The following is a 19,418-nucleotide window of genomic DNA, read 5'->3' as shown; positions in this document are numbered from 1 at the left end:
CACGTGACCTTATTTATACCAACATGAAACCAACTTCATCTCGCTCATTGGGTTTTATTTACAAGCGAAGGGAAGCTAAGCTACCAGTGGCTACTTTAGCTCAACGTAACGCAACAGCTTACTGTCTTCTTACAGTCCTTAACAGCCGCCATGGGGAAGTCGTTTGCTAATTTTATGTGTAAAAAGGATTTTCATCCTGCTTCGAAGTCGAATATTAAGAAGGTAAGAGTTGGTTCACCATAAACGTTAGCATAGTTGAGGCTAAAGAGCTTTAGCTTAGCCATTTAGCTGTAGACGTGCTACTTACGATCAGAAACAAAAAGCCAACATTTCAATAATCACAAAATATCAGGAAATGCACATCAGCTGCTGAGGTGTGTTTATTGTGGTCTTGGTTTTAGAAATAGTTTAGCAGATTAAATTGAATGTTTTAACTGACGAGTCTTTTTTTTTTTTTTAAAGATTTGCATTATAACAGCAGTTTGTTCTACTAAGGCAACCCTAAAATGATATGTTATCTATTTAAGTTTAATACCTTAATTTGAACATTTAGATATTTTTAAACAATTATGTCCAAACGTACACTTTCTGGAATATGAAAAATTTAATAACATTTTTTTTTAAAGACTTTAACAACCAATTACATATCAATGCCAAAAAAACACATTTCATACTTAAATGCTTTTATTACTTAATGTCATGAACTTGTTTATTTTCTTCTTAAAACGTATTAATTGTAATAAAGTATTGATGATACAGTTAGTAGGATGAGCACATCTTCATTACCATTTCGTTCGTAAGAGTAATTTATGCTCTTGAGTTATTAATGTTATATGTATGGGGAAATAGAAAGAAAATCTGCTATGAATACTCCTGTCTTTTTCTCCTGTAGGTATGGATTGCCGAACAGAAACTAACATTCGAGAAGAGGAAGCAGGAAGACCTTATGCAGGCGTATTTAAAAGAACAGGACACATACAATAACAGGTTAGTGTTGGCCTTTTGAAACAAATCTCTCTCAAGGACTCCTCCAACTTCATACATTGTGCACCTTAACTATGAGTCCTTAAAAAGAAGTGCAATGTCTTTTTTTTTTTTCACCTGCAGGTTGTTGATGGGAGACGATCGTGTTAAAAATGGACTCAATTTTATGTACGAAGCTCCTCCTGGAGCATCCAAAGGTAAATGATCTCTTGCTCAGTGCAGCTCTTCAAAATATTAGCGCTGCATTTCAACTTCTTGTTAAGGTGAAGACTTTAAGGGTTTAATATTTGTTTTTCTTTCTTTAATTCTCCAAAACTTGCTTCTGACCTGAAGAGGAAAAGAAAGAGGTAAATTAAATCAAATTAAATTAAAATTAAGGCTTCAACTTGATATATTTCTCAAAAAGAAAGCAAATCATTGGTTTTGCACTTAAGTAAATACCCATGTTTTAATACATCTCTTATATCAATGTTCTTATCACTTACAAATAAGTATTATAAACATCGTGTCACATCTTTGAACAGGATGTAGCTTAAAACAAGCCATGTGCTAAATTTTCTCTAAAATGGAATTTTAGAGGAAATTCAAATGTCTTGCAGATTAAAACATTATTTTATAGTTTAGATTGTAAAATCATGTGAGTAATAGCAACCACTGAAGAAAAATTAATACTGAGAGAGTTTGCTTCCTAGGAAGGAGAAGAAGAGTGCAAATTTGAATGGCAGAAGTTGGCTCCTCGAGAGAAGTAAGTGGTGGTTTGTAACATTTGTAGTCAGAATTTCAATCTGTTGCTTTCGTATAATCACTGGTTGCTTTGTTATCTCTTAGGTATGCGAAAGATGACATGAATATTAGAGATCAACCATTTGGTATCCAGGTAAGAGATGATTATTTTAAGCAGATTTTCTCATGTTAGAATTAACTAAAAACTTCTGTCATCAGCGAACCGATAATGTCGCAACAGAGGTGGGCAAAACACGTCCCACCCAAACATCCATCCATCCATCTTCTTGACACCCTTATCCCTTGGTGGGGTCGGGAGGGTTGCTGGTGCCCATCTCCAGCTAACGTTCCGGGCGAGAGGCGGGGTTCACCCTGGACAGGTCGCCAGTCGCAGGGCAACACAGAGACACACAGGACACACAACCATGCACACACACACTCACACGTAGGGGCAATTTAGACAGACTAATTAACCTGACAGTCATGTTTTTGGACTGTGGGAGGAAACCAGAGTACCCGGAGAAGACCCACGCATGCACAGGGAGAACATGCAAACTCCATGCAGAAAGCCCTGGGGCCAGGAATTGAACCCAGAACCTTCTTGCTGCAAGGCAACAGCTCTACCAACTGCGCCACTGTGCAGCCCTCCACCCAAACATGTGTACACTAAAAATCCAAGGCCTTGCATCACTGTCCCACTGTGTTTACATCACTGTCTCCTGACAATGACGTTGGAAAAGTTTACACATTAGACTCACGGAGAGCTTCAACTGAAGTCATACCAGCTGCATTTCCATTAGAAATGTGGGCAAAACTTTTCCGATATTTTGATAATGTCAAAAAAAACAAAATTTCGCAATTGCGGTTTTATTTCCATTAAATAAGAAATGCCATTAAAATCACACATGAAAAGCCAGATAAGTTCGTTCTTTAACGAGCATGGACACACTGACACGTGATTCCCACTTGAACAAACAACATGCAAAACCACTTTAGTCGTGCAGTTAAATGCAACAAACCTTGACTTTAAAAGAACAAAAATGTGCCTCGGGTTCCTTGATGGAGAGAATAGTTTTGTTTACACAGGTAAAAACAGACTAACAGAAAATGAAAGGATTACACCATTAGCAGGCAACTAAAACCTTTATCTAATTTCTACTAACCTCAACTGAGCATTTGGTTTGTTGATCCATTTACAGAGGAAAAAAAAAGTAGAAGTTTTCTGTTCGGATATTTTATTTTTGAGTATTTTCTTTTACATTGATAGTCCAAGGCAACCATGGAGAACTCTGCAGCCTTAAAATGTTGCCAGATTGATTTGATCATCACTGAAATAAGCGTAACAGCACAAAGACGCGACGGTTCTAAAGTTGAGAAACTATATATAGATATATATATAGAGGAGGAGAAAATCCCTGTTAGAACTAAAGCCAAGAAAGACCTGAAGGTAATTGAGTCTAGAAGTTCAGTAGAATTGAAGCAGAGCGCAGAATAAATATTCAAGCTAAAAGGGAATGGAGTTCCAAGAATACTGGAACGGCAATTTATTTGTACAGCCTTTTGGTTTAACTAGATATCTGCTAATCTAGTTTTATTTATACATGTCAAACCAAGCTTTTCACCAGCACTCTGCTTCATTACCATGTTTGCTTAACTTTTATTTTTCCAGGGGAAAAAAATCATCAAGTTTAGTACCAACACTGGACAGGTTACGACACATACACATGATCAGCGTTTGCCTCAAAGTCATGGAAACGTCCTTAAAACGTATTCTAAGGAAACTGCTGCAAACATTGAGTTTAGTCTTTCTTTTCCTTTGTCCATTTACATTTGAAACCAATTGAGCATTTAAATGCAACATTTCCTTTCATGAAGTTACCCTGTTGACACAGAGTGATGAAATAACGGCGAGAGCAAATTTGTTTTTTTTGTTGTTTTTTTTTATTGGTGATGCACCGGTTAACGGGGCAGAGATTGAATTTATCCAGTTTTCCATTGATTGCTTGGTCAACATGTCTACATAAAAACACAAAAACAAAACATTAAATGCTTCCAAACTCTCCCCACTTGAAAAACAACGTTTAGTTTCATGCAGTTAGTGACTTCAGTAAATATCATGGACTTAAGCTTCAATGTATAAGTCCATGAATTCTTTCATTGTGGGTTGGATTAAAAGGTACTACGCTTCATTAGGGAACCTGTAGCATGTTTTTCTTGTTAAATATTTTATAGTTCTACGGAAAGACAATAGAATCAGTTAAAGCTGAAATCTGGGAATCAGTATTTTACTGGGAAAGCCTGGTTGTGCATCTCTGCTTGCATTATTGGAGAGAGTTAAGTAATTTTGACAAACCCTTTGGTTTTAAGAGCATAATTTGAAACTATTGAGCTCCTTCTTGTTTTTAGAGTATATTACCCTCATCTTCAGTATTCAAATTGTTATATTAAACTTCAGCGATTTCTTTTTGTGCTATAATTGGAAACCAATTGTATGTACATAATTCTGGCTGTAAGATTTATCTGTATTTTGATTCAAATGTAGAAATTTTTCATATAAATTGCAAATGTTTGTCTTGTAAAGTGTCTTGAAACGATGTTTGTTGCTCTATAAATAAACTAAATAGGCTCGTTCTGTTTCTCAAGGTGCGCAACGTGAGATGCATCAAGTGTCACAAGTGGGGCCATGTGAACACGGACAGAGAGTGCCCGCTGTTCGGACTGTCGGGGATCAACGCCAGCTCAGTGGCCACAGACGAAACAGCAGGTGATGCAGGTTTAAATATCCTCCTACAACATTGTTGTCATTTTTTATCGTAATTCAGCCCAGTGCAAGCTTCAGACAAGTAGGTTTGAGTTTATGTTGCCGTACGGGTGAGTTATGAATGATGAAGCATGAGGTCTGCTGACATGTTTCCGCAGCATGCCTTGTGTTGGTGAGGTTGAGAAGCCAGCACATTCATTCTGCAGGAGCTTTTATCTGTCTGGCTTCTTGCTGCACTTTCCTCCTCAGCTTCAGCTCCCGCTTCCCTGCCCTGAGCTGATTCTGAGTTCTGCAATCAGCGAATTGAGTTGTAAAGTAATAATGTTTACCCTGGGAGAGTCCAGTCAGTGGGGCTGATGGTGGAGTGCCGTAATGGTCCCCCTCCTGTGCCGGGAGAAAAAAAAAATGTAATTATTGTGTATTCTGATTCCCTTAACTGCTGCTTTGGCAGAGAATGATATTGTATGATTTGCTCAGCCGGAAGTGGAGTGAGTTGATTTGATGTCCCATTTTGTTAACAAAGCCGCCTCTGAAATTCCCACTGTGGAGATAGCGGACTGTATGCGTTCCCACATCAATGGGACTCTGAGGCTGTGATTTGTGCCAACAGGCCCGTCGATGCACCCCTCCGAGTTAATGGCTGAGATGCGGAACAGTGGCTTTGCCCTGAAGAAATGTGTCCTTGATAGGAGTTCTACTGTTTGTGATCCAGCACAGGTAATTGTCTCACTGTCACCTCGGTGTGCACAAGACGATATGCAAACACACGCAGCTCTGGAAAAAAGAAATTAAGAGGCCGCTGCAAAATGATCAGTTTCTTACGTTTTAGAGGTATATGTATGAGCAAAATGAATATTATTTTATTCTATGAACTAATGACAACTTGTCTCTGAAATTCCAAGCAAAAATTGAGTATCTTTTTGCAAAAAATGAGAAATGGTCAAAATAACAAAAAAAGATGCAGTGCTTTCAGACCTCAAATAATGCAGAGAAAACAATTTTGCATTCATTTAGAAACAACAATACTAATGTTTTAACTCGGGAAGAGTTTGGAAATCAACATTTGGAGGAATAACCAGGAGATTTTCAATGGTTTTCAGTGCAGTGGTCTCTTAATTTTTTCCAGAGTTGTGTAGTCATACACCCTAAACATAGACGACCTGCTCAGCTGCTCTGTGAAGCCCTGAGGTGTGCTGGAGAACATTAGTGTACAAACGGCATCATGAAAACCAAGGAACACGGCAGACGGGTCAGGGAGGAAGATGTGAAGGAGTTCAAAGCGTAGTTGTGTTTTAAAACAATTACAGAGTACTGCTCAGTTGTCATCTGAAACCGTAACGACTGGTTGTCATCCCGAACTGACCGGCTGGGCGAGAAGAGCGATAATCAGAGAGGCAGCATAGAGGTTGATGCTAACACTGGAGGAGCTGCGTGGATCCACAGCTCAGGTGGGGAACTGGGTGCCTCTTAGTGACAAGAAAACATTCATTATTAGAATAAAACCATAAGTGATACCGTCTCTGCATTGCCACAAGCTATGCGGAAAGCAGTCTCTATGTTTATACACCTAGTAGGAAGATATCCCTAAAGCTTAGTGGACATTTTTTCCTCCACTGAACAATTGTTCACTTGGCGTGTGTTGCTCCTTCTAAAATGCCTACAAATGCATGAAAGTCTGTGGTTTTATCATAAAGTGTGAGAACTGATGATGCCTTCACATGTTGGTTGTTATTAGTCTCAGGTAAAACTGCTAAAATATCGGTTTTAAAAACATATATTTAGTCCCTATGGAAAATTGTATATGCATCTGAATGTGCAATCTAATATTCTCCCTGTGGCAATAATTTAAATGTTTATGCTTTATAAGGAATATGTTGCCAGCGATGAAGAAGATGATCCAGAGGTGGAGTTTCTGAAAGCATTAACGACCAGGCAGAAGCAGAAACTGCTCAGGTAACAACAAGTTCAACATTTTCTTCTTTTCTTTTAGCAAATCTCTTTGTTTTAAAGATATCTGAGAAAGCATATCAGAAACCCTCATATTGATAAAAATACACAATCATGTTTTTGGATCACAAAAAAAAATCCAATCATTAATAAGTTTGTGTAATAAAGACGTATTAAATCTTATTGGGGGGGTTTTTGTAAGTACATTCTGACTTTATTGTGTTTTTCCATCTGCTGTAAACATTTGGTAAACTTTGAGGTTATTAATTAAAAGTAGAAAATTTAAAATAAGTGTTCTTTGGGGGATTTTCCCCACCGCATTTTACAGAAAACTTGACCGGTTGGACAAAAAGAAGGCCAAGAAGAAGAAGAGCAAAAAACAAAAGAAGAAAAGCAAAAGGAAGCACAAGAAAAAGCAGGATAGCAGCGACAGCTCGAGCGACTCCTCCAACAGCAGCAGCAGTGACAGCGACTCTGATTCAGACGGCCACGGCAAGTCCAAGGGCCAAAAGAAGAAGAACAAGAAAGAAGATTCCCGTCGGGATAACAGCTCAGAGAGCGAGCGAAGAGTCAAGAGTCAGAAAAAGGGCTCCTCTCACAGAAACAGGTCACAGAGCCCCCACGCTGGACAGAAGAGGGCTAAAGAGGACTCTGGAGATTATAGACAAAGAAGGACAGAAAGGGGAAGGAGCAGGAGTCGCAATCGCAGCCCCGAGAACAAGATCAAGCTAGAGGGAGGTCAAGAGAGAAGGAGGCACAACAGCAGGGACAGGCAGGAAGTCAGCAGCTCTACGGCTGGATTGGACAGAAGTAGAAGCCGCGAGAGAGGCAGGGAGGACCGGGATAAAGACAGACGTCACAGTGGAGACGGTGAGAGGAGCAGAAGAAGCACAGACGGAAACAAAGGCAGAACAGCTGATAGGAGGAGCAGAAGCAGAGAGAGGAGAGAAGAAAGAGAAGTTCGAGGAAGAACTAGGAGCAGGAGTAGGGACAGGAGAGAGAGAAGCAGGGAGAGGATAAAAAGAAAATATTAACGTTTTTTTTATCTAAAATGTTCTCTTTTTACTTTTAATGCAAGAAAATGCAGGCATGTTTTTGTTTTTGTGTTGTTTTACATGATCGATAAGAGTTGGAAATCCTGTAAGGATCTTGGTTGGAATCTTTTTTGTGCACAAACTGCGCGTTAGTCTAGTTTATCTCCACTAGGGGGAAGCAGTGAACAGAAAATGTCAACAAGCGCCTCCGTGCGCTCTCAGCCGTGATTTTATTAGAGCTGTATAAACTGTTCATCATTGGAAACAATTTTGTTCGTGGAATTGAATTTAATATTTATCAACAGTTTTCATGAAAAACAACTTTCTGTGATTTATTCTCCATCTGTGGTCGTTTTTTTCCCCCTTTTACGCCACAATGCGGCATAGAAGCCTATTAATTCCTTTCAAATAAATACGATACATTTAATGTGAAATGCTTCTGATTTTTCTCTTATTTGCGTTCAAAGGAATATATATAAATAACAGAAAAAATATGGAAACTATTAATAAAACAAATTGATAAAACTAAGCAATGTAATATTATTTAATGTAAAACAAAATTATTTTTTATATATTAAAAAATCTTTAGCTACTGAATAGAGGTGAAATATTACGCTTCTTTGTGTGTTTAAAATTTAACTGGTCCAAATATTTTTTCCTCTCAAACCAAATGTTTAATGTAGTTTTTTTTTAGCATTAAAAAATACATTAAGAAAATCGCTAGTTTTATACATTTTCTGCAGGTCACAAAGTAATTTTATAAAGATACTTTGTGCAATTTTTTGCTGCATTTTTTAAATATGTTAAATAATCGAGCTATTAGCAAAAAAATGTTTTTGTGTCAATTTGTAAAATAATTTTGATATTTTGCCAACTCGGCCAATTGAATCAACGAAATCATAGTTTTGTTTTGTTTTTTTATATATGTATTTTTGCTAAGAACAAATTGAATGCCTAATGTCATAGTTTTACAATCTGGCCGCTTCCTTTTAAAAAACGCAGTTGCACAAAAGGAAATGAAAATAATTTCCCTCCCTATTGCCTTCTGCTCAATTTAACATCCTACTTATGGGGGGTAAAAATGGAGGCTTGTCTGGGTGAGATGCTCTTCCATGATGTATTCCCAGTCCTGGATTCATGCTGTAATTATTCCCCGTCTCTCTCTCTTTTTCTTTGGGAGTCGGACGCTGCACTGGGTAAGCACAAAGAAGTCAGAGAGCATCCTTGAACCTTTTCAGTGCGGGGCCACTGATATTCAAATAACACACAGGGACCATTTGACTGCGGCGCGCAGAAAGCATTTAAAATTCAACATTTGCATTTGACTTTTTGCCCCCTTCTTTCCCTCGCCAGTAAAAGAAATAACGCTCTTCCCGTTATATCCGTGTTTTCCTGCGGAAAAAAAAGAAAGAAAAAGATGTCCATAATTTTTTTGTAATATTTGCTATGCAAATTAAAGCAGTTAATTTGGACAATTAGAATAAAAATCCGGGGACTTTTGTCAGCGGAGCCCCCGATAAAGTGAAAGTGAACAATAGATGTCTCGGAGATTAATTAGATATTTGATAAGACACGAATCCCCTAACCGCAAATACAAGACACATGGGGCTGCGACGTGCTCCAAGTCATAATTAATACCATTTAACAAGATTTTCATTTGGGCATGAAATGTCTTTTCCGGGGCATTAAACATTAATTTATTCCATAGGGGAAACCATGGAAGCAAAAGGTATTTTAGGGGTTAAATTAAAAATGTATAACATTTTTTTTCTATATTAAATCCTGACAAATAAATATAAACTCTACATCACACGGCATGTTTTAAACATGTTTTAATTACGATAAATGAAGGTTTTATACGTGTGACTTTATACAGGTAAACATTTATATATAGATAATTATTTTTTTTTTTAGCAAAGAAATAAAAAAAAATGATAAACAGAAGTTTTGAAAAGCTGTGTTACATACATATCCACAAAAGTGCGTCGAAAAGCAAAACTCCCTGATTTCCAGGATACCAACACGAAGAAAACAATCAGAGCCTATAACATTTACATGGAAAATAACACACTCGATTTTTTTTTTGTTGTTTTTTTTTAAGTCGTCAATATACAACACTGTCCAAGCAAAGTTCAACAGGGTTTGGCGCAGCATTTTCTCAACATCCTTTTCATTTTTTCCCCCCTCCCAAATATTCCTACAGTAAATTAAAGTTTTATTTAGGATGAATTTACCAATGACATACTCATCACGCCAGAGAAGAATATATATATTTTTTAAAATTTTGCAGTTGCTTTTGGAAATATCCCCCCCCCCCCCCCTCCTTTTTTTTTTTTTTTTTTTTTTTCAAAAGTCTGTGAAATTGGACCCGTTTTCATTGTGCAGTTTATTTAATAAGCTGCTGTCTGTTGTTTGTTTTGGAGAATTAAAACCTCACGGTTCGTCGTGAGGAGACGGATCCTTAACTGTAATTCTGGGGTTCACCCCCTCTAAAATAAGTTCTGGGGATTCGGACCTCGGGGTCTCCAGGTTACTGGTGTCGGTGTCACTGTCGCTGCCCTTTTTGCCCCCTCCGCCCGCCGTGTGCGTTTTGATGTGCTTGCTCAAATGGTCACTGCGCATGAAGCGCTTGTTGCACACTGGACATGCGAACCTTTTTTCGCCGGTGTGGGTGCGCAGGTGTCTCTGAAGCTCGTCGGACCGAGTGAACCTTTTGCCGCAGAAAAGCCAGTTGCACACAAAAGGCCGCTCGCCGGTGTGCCACCTCAAGTGCGCCTTCAGGTGGGATGTTTTCCCATAGACTTTACCGCAGCCCGGGATGTGGCAGCTGTGCAGTCCCTTCCTCCGTAGGCTGGCCCCGGCGGGCCCCAGCCGCTCGGCCTCCTGGCAGTTCGGACAGTCACACGTCGCTCTGCCTGAGTACCGCCTGGAGGACCGGGATGAGCTACTTATTCCTGAAGTGCCGCCTGAAATCATGGCGTTGGCGGCGGAAGCGTCCGTGTACGTGGGAATGACTGTCTTGAAGCCGTCCTGTGTTAACAGGTGCTGACTGGTGGACAGCAGGTGAGACGCGGACGGGCTGATCCCGGTGGAGCTGAACGCCGAGTGCGTCAGCGAGGAGAAGTCCGGGTTGTAGCCGCTGAGCTGTGAGTGGATGGCCTGGGGCGTCCCGGAGTGCAGCGAGGTCTGGAGTGTTCCGGCGGGGTTCTGCACGTCCAGCCACGACCCGGGGTTGCTGTGGACGTCCCACCACGAGGATGCGCCGTTGGCGACGTCGCCGGATATGGTGGAGTGGAAGCCGGACTTGTACCACGACTCGTATGGGTGCGCCATCCCCACCCGCGGGTACAGCGTCTCCGCCGACGTGTGCACTTTGGAGATGAAGGCGGACTGGCCGGAGTCCTGCGTCGTGACGCCGGCAGAGTTGGAGAACAGACCGCTGTATTCGGTGGAAAACGCGGAGGAAGTCGGCGAGGTGGAGGCTAAGCAGAAGGCGCTGTTGCCCGCGCCGCTGGTCGGCGTCAGTCCAGTTGAGGCTCGGCTCGTCGCCACCGTGAAACCGGGGAGGCTGGAGCCCAGGTTGCAGCTGGAGGAGGACCTTTTCCACGGGTGAAATCCGCCTTTGGAAAAAGCACTGGAGTCTGGCAAAGTTGTCAGAGGACTGGTGTTGCCGATTTTGTTGCAGGTTGCAGCCAGCATTGCGAGGGGTGTAGTTCCAAACCGTGGCTCTTCCTGAGGGCACACAGAACAAAGTGTCTCTTTAATATGGAGTATTTATGAAGTAATTATATTTCTAAGACATGCCATTGATAATTTATTGACACAAGACATATATGTTCCTGTCATGTGAGCACCACAGAGCAGTTTTAATACGTTTTCTAAACACAAGTCAAATATCAAAACCGCCACACACTTTTCATACTGATGGTTGCAAAACTTTAATTATAAGAATCTGCAGAAAGCGGTCAAATAAAAGGTTGATATATCTGCATTCTGTCCAAGTTTGCTTTAAAGTTAAAAGTGCTGCAATGAGGACACTCTTCTTCTTTTTTTTTTTTTTTTTTTTACAAACTTTTAATTTGTGATTCTCTACAAAAAACACTGAAACCTGACAACGAACGTAAACATGGGGGGGAAAAAACAAAACAAAACAACAACAACAACAAAGTTTCTCAGTTTTTGCGAAAGAAAATAACTTTTTTAAGCGACTCAAGTCAGACTCACCCCGAGTATAGACGTAGCCATATCCGGGCTCTGTGCAGCGCCGAGAGTGTCCGCGGTGTCGAGGCTGTATGACTCCAATGTGATTGAGATTTCACCGCGTTGTGACTCGGGTCACACGGGTTTGTTTCTCTCTCTTGGCTCGCAGCTACCCCGACACTACCTAGTTGTAGCGAGCGTGTTCTTTGAAGTACAGCTGGAGAGGACGCGCAGCCAATCTCGTGGCCGCATTCTTGGTCGGGGGTTCGTTGTCAGCCAATGAGAAGCACGACCGCAGAGAGAAACACCAAAAACCCCGCCGTCAATCATGTGCCGTGCAGCCTCTTGCCTCAGACTGTCACCCAAAGGCGCGATTTGATCTAATTTTTTTTTTTTAAATGCACGCAGTTTATTTTTACGCATTCTCACACGAAGGGCGCAATGTTCCCTCTCTTTTTGATGGCAGAATAGAGTTCGCGCGTCAGATCTCCAGGAGGTAAGCGTTTCGCTCATTTTATTAAAAGCGTTTGGCGGCACAGCTCAGAGCTTCCATCCTTATTTTCGATATTCAGATCATGGGCAATACAGCATTTAAAATTTGTTTTGGTTTAACTCGGAGATTACTTTATCCAAACAGGCTGGTTGCTGCCAGTGATATGTGTCATGCATGCCATGCTGCTGGTTGGGGGAGAAGGGGGGAGGGGGGGGGGAGGGAATCAGCTGCTCTCAGAGGCTATTATTTATTCTATTAATTTGATAAGTCGGAGTTGAAGAATTTATAAGTGGGGGGATGGATGAAGTTTGGAGTGGGCCTGCAGCTGAGCGCTCCCATGAGAGCGGAAGGCGTAAAACCGCATGTCAATCCAAATCAGATTTGGCGACACACATCTTAATGGATTAACTTTACATTTTTGTTATTACCTTCCAGGTTGCATACGTGTTGATCTTTATTTTTTTTCTTTTTTTTTTTTTTTTTTTTTTTTGCTTTGGCGCACGAGTTTCCTCCTGCGCACTTGTCTGGGAGTGCAGGTGAGAGGTTAATTAACAACGACAGCTTGTCTTATCAGCGCTTGTTGCAAAATTCTTCAAAGGCAGGAATTGAAATTCTGCATCCTGCAAAGGCCCATGCGCTGCATGCACTCAACATGCATTTCCAGCCTAATTGCACATCCAATTAAACGAGCACAACGAAGAGGACGCCGTGTTATTACTATAGTTTTTTTTTTTTTCAAACTATAGATGCTTGCAATTGACTTGTCAACAAGCTCGCATATAGAAGCTTGTTAAAACGCTCGGAGATAATGACACAATGTAAAAGTGACCTGCTCTGACGCGATTCGTCTTTTCTTTTTTTTTAAGTTAAAGCAATTTTCCAGTGAAGAAAAAAAAAAAACCAGCTTGACCAAAGGATGTGAATCACCGTATTCAAAAACGGGCAGATAATGCTCTATTATGTGGTGTGAATGCTGCCAGTAAACACAGGCGCAATTTGTTCAAATGCTCTTCCTTTTCTCCTGCTCCAGAGCCTCCCAGGCTCCTTTGGAGGGGGTGAATAAAAATCGTCCTCATCAGGAAGTGAACGCTGCCAAGAAAGAAATTAAATCGTTTTATTTTGCAACCGTGACAATTTTTTTTATTTGATGTATTTTTTGGATGCTGGCAACTTTTGTAACATGCAGAGCTGATTGTCGAGTTTGACGTATTTTAGAAATAAAGTTAGATTCATTTGGATTCTGGAAATACATAATTCCATCACAGCAAATACAATAATAATAATAATAATAATAATAATAATAATAATAATAATAATAATAACCTTTTTAAAATAATTTACAGCACTAATTGTTATTTTAAGGAGATCTGTAATCACATTAATTTGATTTATATGCAATAATTAAATAAATTAATTAATACATAAGCACATTAATTCATTATTAAAGCAAAAATAAATCCATTTGTTTGGAGAATAAAAGCATTTTTTTCCCTTAATGGAACTAGAAGACTGAACACACCTTTCCTCGTCACTCGAGTGAAAACTCAGAGTTGAATCTGTAATACCGCGCTGCATTCGTGAGCACTTCTCTGTGGCAATTAGGAGCCCATTACAAGCCATTAGATTGATCAATGTACCTTAAACAATGGGAATGATTTATTTGGTCGAACAAAACGCTCTGCATCTATTGTGACGAGTCTAAGTGGGGGTGCATCCATCAACAAAAGATAAATGATTAATTCAGATCTATTCATTTCTGAGTTTTTCCCCCGCAAAATGCACCTCGCCTCAAATCCAGATTATTAGGAGCTCATTTTCTGCATGCTAAACCCAGGCAAGTTTTACTGGATTGGGCCAGGGCTCGCTGGTTGCGCACGCCTCAATTTGTACGTCTGTAGAAGGAAGTTTATTTGAGGATGTTTAACTAATTGTTGTAATTTCGTGCGCCCATGTGGCTACACCTGTTCCTCTCTAAGGGGGACTGGGTAAACTGTGTGTGAAGGGATGTTGCGCGGTGAATATGTGCTGCTTCCTGTCTGACAGCTCCATCTTCTCCAATGAAAAGTGCATGTTGCTGATTTTCCCCTGAAATTTGTAAATTTTTTTGTTGTCTAGAAACGGTTTCTACACTTTAATTTGGTTTTGTCTACAATCAGACAATTTCCTTCATTTTCTATTTTCCTTAAGATTTTCACAGAACTTGCTACAAGTTTTCCAGCGTATTCACTCTGTAATTTGGAAAACTAGACACATCAGCAACATTGTTCATCCTGACAAAAATGCCAGTATCTCTTCTTAGGCACCACTCAAGATTGATTAATAAATCAGTGTTTTTTTTGTTGTTTTTTTTTTCAGCTCAGGCAAACATTATGGGCCTGGTTGCCTGCAGGGGCAGATCTGCACATTTGTCTCCATTGAATGGAAGGAGGATATATTTCATCTGGCTGAGGCAAAACCCATTACAAAAAGACAAAGACGACAAGGCAGAAAGTTGATCCATAACTGTGTTACATAAAGGCGCCGCCTTTAATTCTGCCAAGCCTCTAACCAGGCCTAACTGGCCTTTTCCAAATACATTGCACGGGGTGGGTTTTATAGCTGCTCATTAACCCACAGTGATACTATCGACAGCTAAATATGGAGGTGCAGGTCAGCTCGCCAGCTTACAGTGTCAACTTACATTTCCACATACTGCATGTTTCTATTTTGAGTGCATGCAGACAGCGTTGGAGCTGAAGCGCTTGCAGTCAGGCTGGTTATGTTTAAGGACTGAGTTTTTTTTCCCCCTCCGCCTGTGAATGAATGTGCTTTTCTGAGTGTGTCATCTGCTGTGGAAGTCGATTCAGAGTTTAAGAGTGAGAGATATGGCTCCGAAAAAGGTGTGTTTTGTGAAAGAAGAAAGGTTTCATTCAAAGAACGTTTATGTATAATGGCAAGTGCTGATTTTGACTGCAGACATGTCCACGGTGTCTTCGTTAGGCCAAAGGAGATGATGCACCAAAGCCACCGCCGCTGATTGGAAGGTTTGGGACTTCTCTGAAGATAGGGATTGTCGGATTGCCCAATGTTGGGTAAGTATGGCTATAATGGCCTTATACATCGCTGTTACATTCTTTCTTTTCTTTAATCATACAAACAGTAATATGTGCAGAGCAGAACATTGTTGCAAGTCATGTGTCAGTGTAAAAGCAGAACCTTAAAAGTATGAAGATGTTTTGTAAAAAGTATTTTCTCCAAAAAGAATGCATGCCCCAATGCAAACAAAACTTTGGAAAAATGATCTTGGTTTCAGTGAGGAAGACGTACCAGTCGTTCTTGCACTGCAACGGCTGGTAAATGTCTGAAACCATGTGCTCTCCTTTCTCTTCTCTTTCCTTTCATGCCTATCAGATTCCTCTTTCTGTTGAACTGCTCCAAGCTACTTGTCCTGTCTTCTTTTATATGTTTTTTGTTTAGGTAAAGAAGATAGCAGAGAGTTGACGTTTACAGGAATTCATTATTAATGAGTTAGGGTTATTGCCACCATTTGTCTTGATTACGAAAGATTACGCAAATGCCATAAGACATTTTCCTGAGGTTCTACAGTTGTTCTACAAAATGCAAATGCATGATTAGACGACAGCAAGCAAAACGTTTCATACTTTACAGATCAGAGGCTTAAACTTTCCTTGGATCTGAAAGGAAAACTTCATAGATTTCTTTCCCTATTCCATACATGTGTCAAAGCTGAGAACTCTCATCATTTCCGTTCAATGAACACATCAACATTAAATGCCCATCTTTAAGTTTAATATAAAAAGATAAAGAGCAGTATATATTTTGTAGCATAAATGGGAATTATCTTGTAGTTTCTTAATTTTCTGTTAGATTCAAAACTAATTGCTAACTCTATCACATATCCTGGGTCTAAATGAGAGGAAAGGGAGGGAACAGGGTTCCACATGCAATCCAGTCATCTCTTTTTAAGGTATTTTTCTTTGAAGAGTGCATGTGTATTGGGATCAGGGGTGCTGCATTCACTGAGTTCTGTTGCATCTGGAGGGGTACATTACTTTTATCATGCTGTCAGTGTCTAATTTTGATTATTACTAATCAGAAAGTAGGGTGATTCTAGCCTGACCACATTTCACAATTCTGCTTGATTCTCATCTCCCTTCAGTGCTCCTTCTGGGATTTCTCCCATTGAGTTAAATTTTTTTCATTGAATTTCAACCAACGAACCTAATAAACATGGGGAGTAGTTTCTAATGATTAATGTTGATTTTCTGTATCATTTTAGAATTGTAGTCTGCCTATATAGGGTTGTAGATTGACAATGGCAGCAGAGGAAGAGAATGAAGCCATTCAGTCCATGTTGACCATGCTTCCAAATATTGAGCAATTAAAGTCGGATCAAGAGGAATAATGTATTTTACTGCCGGCAAAGATGTTGTGATCCTAGACCCCGCGAGGTTGTTCACATCACATGCAATTTCCTGTACGCTTCATTGAGGAGGCACATTATATACGACACAGCTAAACATTAGCAATTGGGTAAATTCAGATCCAGTCGTTTAAAGCTTCAACAGAGCCCACGCCTCGAGCCAGCAATCATTTCTCAATAGCCAATGGTCCAGACCCTCTGTATGAAGCAAAGCGTAGATCAAGGGCTGGTTTTTAGCAGGCTACGGTAATTTAACAGTTTCACTTTTAGTTTCAGTCTGAAGCGAGTGAATCTGGATCAGTGCAGACAGAGCATCTGCATAGTGTAGCATGAGATTAGTTTGTGAAGCTCATGTGATAGAATTATGTCATGTGCCAAATATTAAACAGCTTGTCTGACCTGGTGATCAGATTGTGTATGGTACAGTGCTTACGACTTTATTGTGTGTGCATAGTACCTCTCTATGACTTGGAAAATCAGATATGCAATAGTGTGATGGGGCAGAAGGTCAAAGGTGACATTGTTTTTAAATGGTTGTGCAGGGCTCACCTACACAAAACACCTCAGTATGAAATGATCTCCTCTTTAAAGGCCTTTAAAATTATGTGGGGTTTTTTGTCAAACATTTGTTTATTAAAAGAAAAGATTCCTCCAATATTTGGGGGCCCATGCTTCTGTGTCAGGGTTTACCTTCTATGAGATCATGTTTGCAGCTCAGGACGTACGAATCCAAGACACATTCCCTGTTGCTCTATTTTTCAGGTACAACTTTGGGATTATGCCAGCTTCTAATCAGCTGATGGGTTAAAACTTTCTAATATACTCATAAAGAAGCTTAAAGAAAACAAAGGGTTCTAATGTACAGCTGTTGTCTAGTTAATTTATTACAATTTTTTTTTTTTTTTTTACCAATGAAGTCACCAGGATTGTTTTAATTAAAGCTTTGACATGTCAGGGGTTTGTTTTAGCAGTTATTTAACTCCAGTTTGGATAGTGGTTTCCAGTGGTGGAAAGTATTACATACAGCTTCAGTTTCCTGCAGATGTCTGTTCATATGCAGGACCAAGTTGGTAGCATGCAAGGTTCTGAAGGCTTCTGCAAACAGATCCCTTTGCACTGTCCAGTGTTTTCATTTCTCATTCTGGCAAAACCACAGTTTCTTCCTCACATAAGAAGTAGAAGTTGTGAGGTTGTGGCCTGCCACTGCATATTTATGTCAAAGTAGAACCCGTCCACCCTCCGACTTTCTCTTCGTGAATGAACTATGTTGAGATCCAAACCATCTGTTATTTGGGTGTAATTTAAAATGATTTACACTTGGGAAGCTGTCTGTCTATCTGTCATGAACTGGAAAAACTTCATTCCTGTCTATTCAGCTCTTATAAAACCAAACTTCTTCAAGCCCCTCCACTGGATGAGTTCAGATAGATCATGATACTCTTATTTTGCCTAAGCCTCCATTATTTGCATTGTGAAACTCACAAATTCACCGATAACAAGCTTTGCCATATGGTTTGACTTCAACCTTCACTTCAAATTCAATTTAATGCTTAGTTTAATTAAACTAAGTGATTCAGAGTGCATAGAAATAATAATTAGGGATATATCTGCATTAGCATCGTTATCAGTCATTTTTAAAGCATATCAGTATTGGTCCAATAAGACAAATAGGCTGATATTAACCATTATCTATTTCCATCTTGTTGCTGTTTATCTACGTTTCTCCAGAGGGCTGAGGGATGTTGCCTGGTCATGTGATATTTGATGCAGTGCAGGACTCTGAGGTGTTTAACTGAACCAGAGAAGCAACGTTCAGCAGTGTGGTCATTTTTTCATGGGGATAACAGGAATATCGATATTGGACATTGTCAATATCAGCCTAAATTTTTACATCACTGAATCTGTAATCGTAATTAAATTGTAATTAAATCTTTTTGACATTTGACCTGTACCCTTATGTGAAGGTAGATAAGTGAATGGACACAAAATAGAATAATAGCTAATGCAAATATTAATAATTATTTCATTTTAAGTATTTGGCCCAGATATGTTTTTTTCAGTGACTATTTTAAGTAAGTATTTAATTATGAACACATTACTCACAGATGAACTTAATTCTATCACTAAAAATAAGTTATGTCCTATCTCCTGCTTTTCTTTTTTATCAACAGAGGCGTGTGCATCAATCATACTTGAGTTGAATGAAGTTTTAAGTCTTGCGCTCTAAATGCCAGATTTTTGTTTCATTTTCTTAAAACAGCTTGTACAAAGTAAAGAAGCATCCATGTGATCACAACATGACATTTCATGTTCACTCGATCTACCTGAGGATTATCAGGAATGTGTAATTAGCTTTAGAAGTAAAATCACTGGATTATTACGAGCTACTTTCCGTTTTGTGTCCCGAAGAAGAAGTCAGCTTACCTCGGCGTTTACCTCAGTGTTCCAGGTTCACCCTCTCAAACCATCAAGGATCTACACAGCAGCATTTTCAGACGTCCTGACCTCAGTACTGTTGTTGTTTTCAGGAAGTCAACCTTTTTCAATGTGCTGACAAAGAGTCAGGCTCCAGCAGAAAATTTCCCCTTCTGCACCATTGACCCAAATGAAAGCAGAGTGCCCATTCCAGATGAACGCTATGATTTCCTCTGCCAATTCCACAAACCTGCCAGGTATGGGGTCTCATCCTTCACGCATTATTCACACCTCGCATCTGTAGCCTCTGATGGCCCCTGTGCTATAGGTGTGAGAAATCACACAACAATGTTGTTGATATGTGGCTATAAGATGTGTGCTATGATGTTCAATTGGTGCTCTATTCTCCTTCTTTTCAAAGAAAGGAAAAAAATCAAG

General features: G+C 39.8%; 3 protein-coding genes across 6 annotated transcripts in view; 2 read left to right on the top strand and 1 right to left on the bottom strand.

Annotated features, from left to right (window-relative positions):
• Positions 1 to 32: 32 nt before the first annotated feature.
• Positions 33 to 7,883, top strand: cirsr (corepressor of RBPJ and splicing regulator). The gene is made up of 10 exons (XM_008399103.3): positions 33 to 222; positions 893 to 987; positions 1,108 to 1,181; positions 1,318 to 1,331; positions 1,677 to 1,729; positions 1,813 to 1,861; positions 4,351 to 4,471; positions 5,079 to 5,185; positions 6,336 to 6,421; positions 6,744 to 7,883. The coding sequence occupies exons 1-10, from the start codon at positions 151 to 153 to the stop codon at positions 7,447 to 7,449; spliced, it is 1,377 nt and encodes a 458-aa protein (XP_008397325.1). The 5' UTR covers positions 33 to 150; the 3' UTR covers positions 7,450 to 7,883.
• On the bottom strand, positions 363 to 12,008 carry sp9 (sp9 transcription factor). Of its 3 annotated transcripts, XR_014085841.1 has the most exons (5): positions 11,674 to 12,008; positions 10,103 to 11,181; positions 4,798 to 4,852; positions 2,727 to 2,762; positions 363 to 1,311 (listed from the first exon to the last, which is right to left on the bottom strand). XR_014085841.1 is itself a non-coding variant. In XM_008399089.3 (4 exons), exons 1-3 carry the CDS (start codon positions 11,692 to 11,694, stop codon positions 4,813 to 4,815), a joined length of 1,140 nt encoding a protein of 379 aa, XP_008397311.1. In that variant the 5' UTR covers positions 11,695 to 12,008; the 3' UTR covers positions 363 to 1,311; positions 4,798 to 4,812. The 3 variants fall into 3 exon arrangements, 2 of the variants coding, with proteins under 2 accessions (XP_008397311.1, XP_008397293.1); XM_008399089.3 differs by lacking the exon at positions 2,727 to 2,762; XM_008399071.3 differs by lacking the exons at positions 363 to 1,311; positions 2,727 to 2,762; positions 4,798 to 4,852 and having other exon boundaries at positions 9,267 to 11,181.
• A 2,416-nt stretch (positions 12,009 to 14,424) lies between these two features.
• LOC103458345 (obg-like ATPase 1) overlaps positions 14,425 to 19,418 on the top strand; it is a 53,436-nt gene continuing 48,442 nt past the window's right edge. Inside the window, exons 1-3 of one of the 2 annotated variants that reach the window (XM_081603330.1) lie at positions 14,425 to 15,021; positions 15,122 to 15,213; positions 19,094 to 19,237. In XM_081603330.1, coding sequence (XP_081459456.1) covers positions 15,007 to 15,021; positions 15,122 to 15,213; positions 19,094 to 19,237 — 251 coding nt within the window. In that variant the 5' untranslated portion in view covers positions 14,425 to 15,006. The remainder of the gene's footprint in view (positions 15,022 to 15,121; positions 15,214 to 19,093; positions 19,238 to 19,418) is intronic. The other variant, XM_008399047.3, reaches the window with a different exon arrangement.

The sequence above is a fragment of the Poecilia reticulata genome, chromosome 2 (assembly GCF_904066995.2).
Source record: "Poecilia reticulata chromosome 2, P_reticulata-male-v2, whole genome shotgun sequence".
Taxonomy (NCBI): Eukaryota; Metazoa; Chordata; class Actinopteri; order Cyprinodontiformes; family Poeciliidae; genus Poecilia; species Poecilia reticulata.
Note: the sequence above shows the minus strand (reverse complement) of the source record. Positions and strands in the feature narration are given on the sequence as shown.

Bases quoted from the DNA above. Each gene is read 5' to 3' on its own strand.
- cirsr (XM_008399103.3), top strand. From the start codon at position 151: ATGGGGAAGTCGTTTGCTAATTTTATGTGTAAAAAGGATTTTCATCCT. The intron at 988-1,107 runs GTTAGTGTTGGC...TTTCACCTGCAG, and splicing joins CAGGACACATACAATAACAG to GTTGTTGATGGGAGACGATC. The intron at 1,730-1,812 runs GTAAGTGGTGGT...GTTATCTCTTAG, and splicing joins AAGTTGGCTCCTCGAGAGAA to GTATGCGAAAGATGACATGA.
- sp9 (XM_008399071.3), bottom strand. From the start codon at position 11,694: ATGGCTACGTCTATACTCGGG. The intron at 11,182-11,673 runs GTGAGTCTGACT...GTGTGCCCTCAG, and splicing joins TGGCTACGTCTATACTCGGG to GAAGAGCCACGGTTTGGAAC.